General features: G+C 40.5%; 1 protein-coding gene and 1 pseudogene across 1 annotated transcript; both read right to left on the bottom strand.

Moving 5' to 3' along the window:
• The window catches only part of LOC109934250, an 87,975-nt pseudogene extending 87,951 nt beyond the window's left edge, over positions 1–24 (bottom strand).
• Positions 25–8,398: 8,374 nt separating this feature from the next.
• Positions 8,399–10,566, bottom strand: ighv2-1 (immunoglobulin heavy variable 2-1). The gene is made up of 3 exons (XM_048598664.1): positions 10,515–10,566; positions 10,030–10,389; positions 8,399–8,424 (listed from the first exon to the last, which is right to left on the bottom strand). Exons 1-3 carry the CDS (start codon positions 10,564–10,566, stop codon positions 8,399–8,401), a joined length of 438 nt encoding a protein of 145 aa, XP_048454621.1.
• Between the last annotated feature and the right edge of the window lie 570 nt (positions 10,567–11,136).

Genomic DNA, 11,136 nt, shown 5'->3' on the forward strand with positions numbered 1-11,136 from the left:
AGCCCTTTACCACTTACCTCTCATCTTACCTAACTTTCAACCTATGCAGATTGCATCCTACCTCCAATCCGACCTGCCCTTTACCGCCTTGCCACTTTACTAACACCCCAGCATTGCATTATAATATTATGCCCACCTACCATTTCTACCACTTCTACCAGTGACCTTCTACCACTGAGCCAGCTTGGCATCCTACTGAGCTGCCAATTAACCAGTCTGCAATATACTGATCTGTTAACTAACCGGTTTGGCAGCATACTGACCTGCGAATGAATCAGCCTTGCACCAGACATGTCTACTGCATTTCCATTCAAACTACCTCGCACCTACCAAGCATTACGATACCAAACCATTTTCTTGTCAAAATGAGTTGTCTTGATGTCATCCTGCCAGACTATGTGTATGTCATTTCACCCATCAGCCAACCTACACGGCACAGCCTACAAACCCACGCATTATCACTCTATCACTTCACCAACTCACCACCTTACAACCTATCTCCTTAAAACCCTTCGAGTCTGCTCCATCATTCAGTGATGTCATGGCTGATCATCGAAAAACGTATGCTGCTAACGCTTTCTCCCTATGCCATTGACGCCTTTAGGTCGAAGAAATTTAGCTGCTTCTTGAAAACATTCAAAGTTTTGATCTCAACCGCTGACTTTTAGTCTCAACCGCTTCCTGTGGCAAGGGATTCGAGAGACTCACCACTCTCTGGGTAATCAGTAAATAATTAGGACAAATTTTATCGAGAGTAGGAAATATTTATTGATTTATTTATTGTCACCTGTACCGAAATACAGTGAAAAGCTTTCTTTACGAGCGGTATGGGCAGATCACAGTATGCGAAGGATGTACACATGAAAAGACTTGGACAGAAGCATACAGGTTACATTGCATGGGGCATGCGCTCGGCAAGATCAACGTGAAGTACAGTGGTTTAGCAAGGTTGGTGATGATCTCATTAAGGTAACAAAATTAGGGAGCTACTGAGAAACCTACATTTTCTTCTAATTCTTACGTTTTCATGTTCCTTGCACAGACCTTTCCAAAATATCTAGTACTTAGAAACACAAGGGCAGCATATACATGTTAAAACTTCAAATCACACTCGATCATTCCTTGCCAACATTGTGTTGTCCTTTTACAGTTTCTCATTTGCAACCCTGGAAATCCCTTTCTGACAGCGCCGTTAATGTGTTAATGCCACATGATCTGCAATATTTCAAATGGGCTGATGAACACTGCTTTCTCAAGTACATGCAGGTCTTCTGACTCTTCCAGCGTGTATTCATAGCTGCAAATAGGCACTGAAGGAATTGAAACAAAATACAGGAAATCGTTCTGTGTCTATATAGGAATGAAGTGCTCAATGTTCTCCTTCTGTGTGGTTTGATTTCACTGAACTGGCCGAAAAGGCATTCGATCTTTAATGTGAATGAATCGTTCCTCCGGGTTTCCTCCGTAGTGGAATGTATATGGGGTCGAGATCAATGTGTTTATTAATAGCCTGCTTCGTGGAGTGCCATGCTTCCAGGAATGTTCGTGCTTGTCTCTGCCCAGCCTGTCCCAGGATCTTGGTGTTGTGCAGTCGAAGTCGTGGTTCTCCTTGTCCATGTGAATTGAGATGAGTGAGTATTGGTCGTGTCTTTTTCCAGTCAGTTGGTGTTCATGTACTCTTGTTGTTAGTTTCCTTCCTGTTTGTCCGATGTAGTGTTTCTCACAGTTTCTGCAGGGGATCTTGTAGATGACATTGGTCCTGTCCATGGCGGGGAGCGGGTCTTTAGTTTGGCTAGCACTTGTCGTAGGGTTGATATGGGTTTGTGTGCCACTCTGATGCCCAGCGGTCGTAGAAGTCTTGTGGTGAGTTCTGACGTGTTCCTGATGTAGGGTAGTGTGATGAGTGTGTCGGGGCGTCGAGAATCTTTCTGATGCTGTGCCTGTAAGCATCTCCTGACCCAGTTCTTTGGATATCCATTATCCTTGAACACTTGGAAGAGGTATTCCTCCTCCTCTTGGCGAAGTTGCATGTTGCTGCAGTGTGTTGTTGCCTTTTTAAATAGTGTTCGCACGCAGCTTCGTTTGTGTGTGCTGGAATGGTTACTATTGAAGTTCAATACCTGGTCTGTGTGTGTGAATTTACGGTATACTTTCGCTTGCAGTTCAACACATGTCTTGCGCTCTACCATGACGTCCAGGAATGGGAGTTGTTTGTTCTTCTCCTCTCTGGTGAATTTTATTCCGGTGAGGGTGTTGTTTATGAGTTTGTGTGTCTTTTCTAATTTGGTCCGTTTAATGATGACAAAAGTGTGGTCTACGTATCGTATCCATAGTTTAGGTTGGATTTGCAGAAGGGCAGTCCTTTCCAGTCTTTGCACAGCATTAGAAAGATTCTACACGCCCCGACACGCTCATCACACTACCCTACATCAGGAACACGTCAGAACTCACCACAAGACTTCTACGACCGCTGGGCATCAGAGTGGCACACAAACCCACATCAACCTACGACAAGTGCTCACCCAAACTAAAGACCCACTCCCCGCCATGGACAGGACCGATGTCATCTACAAGATCCCCTGCAGAGACTGCCAGAAACACTACATCGGACAAACAGGAAGGAAACTAACAACAAGAGTACATGAACACCAACTGGCTAGAAAAAGACACGACCAATACTCACTCCTCTCAATTCACATGGACAAGGAGAACCACGACTTCGACTGGGACAACACCAAGATCCTGGGACAGGCTAGGCAGAGACAAGCACGAGAATTCCTGGAAGCATGGCACTCCACGAAGCAGGCTATTAATAAACACATTGATCTCGACCCCATATACATTCCACTACGGAGGAAACCCGGAAGTGAGGCAATCCATCGCAACGGACCCCAGAGTTTAAAAACCAGGCGGGAAAACACACCGACGCTTCATCAGAGGCTGCACTGAGGATGTTACCAAGCACGGTAACGAAAGGTCTGCGGAACAGCAAACCAGCTCGGCGAGCCAACCAACCTCGACATTGTATCATTTTGAATATTTCACAGAAATGTATTTAAGAAACTGTCCCTGTTATTAATAGTCAGCTCATTAAATCTGAAGTAGACTACTTTTGTTAAGCCGATACATTGGGAATATGGACCAATGATACTTTCAAGGAGTCAGGTCACTAATTAGACATGATCTCATTGAATGGAGGGACAGCTGGAGAGGTTGAATGCCCGATTCTGATGTTTATGTTCCGACGTTCCGATCATTCTGCCACATGTTAGAATACCTATGGTAGCTTTTAGAAAGTTAAAACAGTTTTAAATTTAATATTTAAAAGAAATATCAGTTCAAAACGTGAAAAAGTCCTGTTGATTATTTTGAATGGAAATCTCAACATGCTCCTTTTGATTCATCAAAATAGTGCACAACCACTTAGTGTAGCCCCTGCACTCTGGGGCCTTATTGTTTCTTCAACTGCACTTAATAAGGTTTCTTCTGAAACTGGGACACAAATTTAGATCACTCGCATTCACTGATTGTCTGATATTCAAAATCAGTGAAATTTCTCGACGAATTATAATACATTTCCCCAACACACGATAATGCTTGTGCTCCAGAACTTGCTGCTACCTTAATCAAGCTGTTCAAGTACAGTTACAACAGTGGTATATATTCGACAATGTGGAAAATTGCCCAAGAATGCCCTGTACATAAAAAAAGCAGGACAAATCCAACCCGGCCAGTGACCACCCCATCAGTCTCTTCTTGATCATCAGTAAAGGGATGGAAGGTGTCATCGACAGTGCTGTCAAGCAGCACCTGCTCAGAAATAACCTACTCAACGACGCGCAGTTTGGGTTCTGCCAGGGACACTCAGCGCCTAACCTCATTACAGCTTTGGTTCAAACATGGACAAAAGAGCTAATTTCCAGAGGTGAGGTGAGAGTGACTGCCCTTGATATCAAGGCTGCATTCGACCGAGTGTGGTATCAAGGAGCCCTAGCAAAACTGAAATCAATGGGTATCAGAGGGCAAACGCTCCAGTGGTTGGAGTCATACCTGACACATAGGAATCTGGTCGTGGTTGTGGGAGGTCAATCATCTCAGCTCCAGAACATCTCTGCAGGAGTTCCTCAGGGTAGTGTCCTAGGCCCAACCATCTTCAGCTGCTTCATCAATGACATTCCCTCTACCATAAGGTCAGATGTGGGAGTGTTCGCCAATGATTGCACAATGTTCAGCACCATTCGTGACTCCTCAGATACTGAAGCAGTCCATGTTCACATGCAACAAGATCTGGGCAATATCCAGGCTTGGGCTGACAAGTGGCAGTGACATTCACGCCACACAAATGCCAGGCTATGACCATTACCAATAAGAGACAATCTAACCACCGCTCCTTGACATTCCATGGTGTTACCATCACTGAATCTCCAATATCAATATCTTGGGTGTTACCATTGACCAGAACTCAACTGGACTCACCACATTAACAGAGTGGCTACAAGAGCAAGCCAGAAGCTGGGAATACTGCGGTTTGTAACTCATCTCCTGACTCCGCAAAGCCTGTCCACCATCTACAAGGCACAAATCAGGAGTGTGATGGAATACTCCCCACTTGCCTGGATGAGTGCAGCCCCAACAACAGTCAAGAAGCTTGGCACCATCCAAGACAAAGCCGCCCACTTGGTTGGCACTACACCCACAAGCATTCACTCCCTCCACCACCGACGCTCAGTAGCAGCAGTGTGTACTATCTGCTAGATACACTGCAGAAACTTACCAAATATCTTCAGACAGCACCTTCCAAAACCACCATCACGTCCATCAGAAAGGGCAAGGGCAGCAGATATATGGGAACACCACCACCTCCAAGTTCCTTTCCAAGTCACTCACCATCCTGACTTGTAAATATATCGCTGTTACTTCACTGTTGCTAGGTGAAAATCCTGGATTTCCCTCCTTAATAGCATTGTGGGTCAACCCACAGCAGGAGGAATGCAGTGGTTCAAGAAGGCAGCTTACCACCACCTTCTCAAGGGCAACTAGGGATGGGCAAGAAATGCTGGCCAGCCAGCGATGTCCACTTCCCACGAAATGAATAGAAAAAATAATCTATTAATGTTCTTTCATCTGTCAATGGAGTCAACTGGTTTAATTAAATAATAAACTATGAATGCTGGAAATCTAAAATAGAAACAAATTGCCAGAGAAACTCAGCAGCTCTGGCAGCACCTGTGGAGAGCAAGAAAAATTAAGAGTCCAGTGACCCTTCTTCAGCAAACTGTTTTCACGTTTTCTAGCACGAGGACTCGCTTCCTATTGAATCAAACTTTGTTTGACCTCTTATGGAAAATGATTCTCAGGACAGGTACTGGATGGACAGTGATTTAAATTAAAGACCCACGGTAAAGCTGCCATTATCAGTTTCACGTTTTGGCGTAATCTGAAACACAAACCTAACAAACAGCCAAACTCTCCCAATCTGATTGATCTCTGGTTTGACATAAAATGAAACACCCTCTACGTTGTCTCATCAAATATGCTTAGTAGGCGGTTTAGTCGGGATTATATATAAACGCTGTTGTTAGAAGAGCAAGTCAGAAACCAACGTTTATGTGCACAGTTACTCCATTAACCCCTATGAGCAACGGTCACATCTCATGAGCAAAAGTGATGAAAAAAGATTGCTTACCCCCAATGCCGAAGAGGCCCAAGTCAGGACAGCGATTTAGTAGATTCCACAGGCCTCCATGAGTGGAACTCCAACAAAACTCAATTATTTCAAAGTGTGGAGCTGGAGGAACACAGTAGGCCAGGCAGCATTAGAGGAACAGGAAAGCTGACGTTTCGGGTCGGGACACTTCTTCAGAAACTCAGCTTTCCTGCTGGGCTGGATGAACACAGCAGGCCAAGCAGCATCATAGGAGCAGAGATGCTGCTTGGCCTGCTGTGTTCATCCAGCCCTGCACCTTGTTGTCTCGGATTCTCCAGCATCTGCAGTTCCTACTATCTCTCAGCTTTCCTGCTCCTCTGTTGCTGCCTGGCCTGTTGTATTCCTCCAGCTCCACACTTTGTTGTCTCTGACTCCAGCATCTGCAGTTCTTGCTGTCTCAATTATTTCATTTTTCTTTTCATAATTAACCTGCTAACAGATGTTAATACATATCTCTGTAACAGGCGGGACCTGAACACCAGTCTTCTGCTGCAGAGTTATGGACACCAGCACTGTACCACAAGAGACTTGAACACAATAAGATCGAAACTATCTGTGACAAACCAACCCATCTGTTGGATAGTGCATCAACAATGTTAATCATTCACTCCTCCAGCACCCAGGGATTGTTGTAGAGTATTGACACGATAAAAATAACATTTCAATAATTATCCAAGATTACGTTGATATTACTTTGGGAACGTGCAAAATCCGTTGGATTAACGACTGCATTGGCATAACTTCACTGTCACTGGATCACAAGCTTGGAACTCCATTCTTAACATCCCTGTTCGCCTTCCTACACCAGATGGTCTGCTATGATTGAAATAATGTTAAAAGGTTCTCAAATAATAAGATGCAGAATAATTTCTGCTTCTGGTGCATACAACTGATGCACGAATTAAATATACAGCATTGTTCCTGCTCTGCGTTGCTCAATCCAAATCTCCCAATGCAGATACACTATTGATAACAACAGATTTCAAAAGTCCTACAGTCGAGTTATTGTTCCTGAAAAGCTCGTTCTGATTGGTGAGGGTCCTCATTTCTGAAGGGCCTAATCATTTGTTACATTTCTTGCAGGGAAAAGTGTTCTGAAGCTCCAGGTGAAATTAAATTGTCTGAAAGACAGGAGACCTAACCAGACGGTTTACAATCTGTTGTAAGACTGGTTGCCAAGACAGACAGAAATGGTCCAGACATAAACGACAGAGTAGTCATGATCCTTGCAGATAATTCTGTTCAATCTGTTACGTCAAACGTTATTGATTCAATATAATTTATGTTTCATGAATAGGAACTAGCCAGATGGTAAATATTGATGCAAATGAGAATGTTTTCGCAATGAACATAGATTATCCATTGATTCAATAAACATCTTAACGCATTGTAGTTAACAAAGTTGTTGAGGTGCGACATCACAGCAACTTGGGTAAAATTCAGTAGGAAATAGAGTATTCTCTGAATTAACTTTACATTTTCTTAAAACCGTTCTTAACTTTGGAGATTTTGAAAGAGTTCTGAAAATCAATATCTCATTCCATTGTGGAAACCCATTGATGTTGAACAAATTAGAACAAATAATTTATGTCAATTTTGGTTTTGCTGCTGCAAGTTAATCATCTTGATAGCTTATTTGTAGTGAAGAAAAATTAAGCATTTCCCTGTTTAACTGATATCTAAGCAAATGACATAACCAATGTGAGCCTTCAGCTTTTAGCATTCAGTTATGTACATTAATTAAAATAAACATTATTCGATTCTCATCGTTTGAAATAAATTGTGTTCAAATACATTCTAATTTCTGCGAAATTGTAAACTGTACATATTTCTGAAAACTTAGATTTTTAACACATTCTCTGCATTCACAGCAGCTATTCCCCGTGATGAGTTGGTGAGTAGATTATATTAATTATTTCAAAATAGAGCCGTAGTTACATTGTCCACGGTGTCAGTTATTTCCGAAAGACTGACTCTTGAGTGGATATGTAGTTGTAAAACATAACTATAAATATCTAAAATAATTGCATTGGGAACACGTAAAACACTGTGCTGACGAAATCACTCAGTAAATGATTTATCTTTATTCGCACAAATCTAGTATAATTAGGGGCGTAACAATTAATTAATTAAATTCACTTGGTCAAAGCACTGAAATCGTTCTGTTCTTCATGAAAATATTTCACAGATAATCATTAAATGTTCTCTGCCAATTGCCTTTTATACGCAGATTAATTGTGTGAGGTATGCAACCGAATTTAAAGGAGATTATTGTTTAATGATATCAACATAATGGCACCTGGCTCATGTCAAAAAGCTTTTAAATCATTGTATTTTCAAAGTTCTATTTATGTTTCTCTATGGCTTGCAAAATGTTTAATTGCAGAGTTTGTGATCGATTAGGTAATTGAACTCTGAATTTGTCATTTAAACAATGGATTAGGTTAATCTGTAATTATTGCTTTCAATTAAGCATAGCACGCAACAGGTACAAAAACAAAGTTGCTGGAAAATTTGAGCCGGTCTGGTAGCATCTGTGAAGGGAAAAACAGAGTAAACGTTTTGGGTCCGGTGACCCTTCCTCAGAACTACGCTCCAAGTATCTGTTTTCCTTTCATTTCCAAAACCTTCGCACTCTGCCTTTCACCTAATATTGAGTTTTAGGTAATTTTAATTCGCATGTTGTTGGCATCAAGTTAGGATACGGGAGCCGTTGACTGTCACCAAAAATGTAAACAATGCAAAAGCAATGTAGAAACTAGAAACCGATTTTAATTTTACGTGTTATTACGTATTATTATGTAATATTACGTATTCAATGTCGCCTAAACACATTATCTTCTCAATTGTACAAAGATGACTTCATCGTAACACTGAGGAACAGTGATGCTTTTGCTGAAGAACTTTCAATTGAAGCAAAAAACGTTAACATTCAAGGAAATCATAAATTAGAATCCAATTAAACTGCTCACCATCAAACAAGCTTGTGTAAACAGAAGTACGAAGTCGCAACAGCAGCTTCGTTAGAAAGGTGAGGTATTTAAAAATACTTAAAACAATTACAATTGATTTCCAACCTATACATCTTTCCTGTTCGTGTCAATTGTGTGCAATGCACAGTAAAGCTCCTAGAGGCAACTATTGATTAATTTCGTTAATATAAAATCATAAATAGTTAAATGGATAAATATAACCACGTTATAATTGCGCAAATTTTAATATTTTTGGTCTAAGCTATGAAATCTGATCAATTAGGCAGCATGAGGTTTTCGTCACAAATTATATTTTGAAGGAGGGTAAAAAAAAAAAACCGACTTTACTTAGTTTACAGCTAGTTAACTGAACTTTAAAATAAACAATACACCAATATATCATTTTTGTCATTTATCAAGCCTTGTGTATTTCTGCCTTAAATCGGTTTTCAGGCAGTTACAAATGAGTAAACTGTTTCAATCATTCAGAATTTAGAAAAAAGATGCCACCACTAAGTTTATCAAATGTGGAAACAATGCGGAAAAAGCAAAGAACTTGTAAATATTACTGATTAAACGCAACGCAGACAGATAATCTCTTCAGTATAAACAAAACACTAATTACTGAAAACAACTGAAACTCGTTGGAGACACAGATCGATTCTACGAAGTGAATTGGACCCTAATCAACTCAACTCAACAGAACAAAGTGAAACAAAATCAGATTCCAATCAAGTCAAATCAACAGATTCAATTGGAAGAGAATCAGAATCCAATCAAGTGAAATCAACAGAATTAAGTGGAGCACCTCAAGATAATTTCAGTACAGAATCTAATGTGTTTGTTATCAAACAAAATTAGCAACGTAAACCGCAAACACAGTCATGGTTATAGCATTATGAGTAAATGGAATATGTTCAATAAATTAATCATGACATTTTAGCATATTTTGTTAGTGTTTGGTAATGTTTCGAATATCATTAACTTCGTAACATTTTCTGTTGACATTAAAATTCACCGATGTTTGATGTCACCGACATCAAGTATTATTTATACGCCTCACCCCTTAAGAGATTTTAGTTTTCAACTAATCCTGCTACACAGTATGCCCAGCTGACAGGAAAAGAAAAAAGAAACAACGAGCGACAGAATCTCTCACTAACACTTTACTTATTTACCTCGACTCATTTCAAGTCTATAATTATTTTTCAGGAAAAGAACATTATTAGAAACAAACCAAAAACAACGTAGGATCCACTGAAACCAAGTTTCATTTAACTTATGAATTGCTAGTATAAATAGAAGGTTAAGGCAAACACAACAGTTGGTAAGAAAGTATATGCTTCTTACCTGCAGTCACTGTCACCATGGTTTCTTGTCCCCAGTAATGGAGTGAGCCACCCCAGTCTCTTGCACAGTAGTAGATGGCGGTGTCTTCGATCTTCAGGCTCTTCATGTCCAAAATGAAGATGCTCTTTGTAATGTCTTTGGAGGCAGTAAATCGCTCCTTAATCGCTAGGGTGTAGTCATTTCTGGATGAAGCATAGTAGTAAACCAACCACTCCAGCCCCTGTCCGGGAACCTGTCGGACCCAATGCATTCTGTGGCTAACAAAATTGAACTCGCTGGTCTTACAGGTCAGTCTCAGCGGGCCTTCAGGGTGGCCTGTTTCTGCCTCTGGTTGAGTCAAAACAGCCCCCGATTGGACACCTTTAAAAGGGTACAAAAATCTCGAATATTAATGTAAATATGAATCCTGTTGCATTCTAGAAGTAGACTAACAGTGAGATAGTGATAATGAAAGATCTCGATAATGAAAGATCTCGACAATGAACAGTTACGGGATAAGAAAATTAATAACAAGCTGAGGAAAATTGACAACATCATTCTTTGACTTAGGTAATCCTGGTAATTTCGGGAAAAGGTTCTGTCAATAGCTTTCGATGCAAACAAAATCCAGGAGTGTTGAATTACAGTCCAGAGACCAGTGTTTAAATACACATTAGAAAGGGCAGGTTCATAGACACGCCTGTTGATTCCCGGATGGAGGCTGTGACTAGATGCTAGTGCCACCTTCCACAGTTCATATATTTACACCAGGCTATTCTTAAATGTGGACATTTATCTATCTTGGTTTTATTTGCTTTTCTGAAATGGAAGTGTTCCCTCACTTTTAATGACGAAAATACAACTGGCCAGCTTGAGGTTTCGTTCAGATCAAGGATTTTAATATTGCATTTCAAACAAAAAGTAATCCAATTCGAAGTTATTTCCTTTTATTTCTACATTTAATCACAAGTGTGTAAACTGAAAAAAGTTTAATGAAATTATCACCATTATTAATATTAATGGCAACGTGTTTTATTTTTGCGAATCTCCAAGTCTTTACCACACTACAAAAATAGTATATAATCTAGGACGGATATTTCTAAATTTTGATGTATGCAACTCAGTACC

The sequence above is a fragment of the Rhincodon typus genome, chromosome 7, assembly GCF_021869965.1.
Source record: "Rhincodon typus isolate 14 chromosome 7, sRhiTyp1.1, whole genome shotgun sequence".
In the NCBI taxonomy this organism is placed as follows: domain Eukaryota; kingdom Metazoa; phylum Chordata; class Chondrichthyes; order Orectolobiformes; family Rhincodontidae; genus Rhincodon; species Rhincodon typus.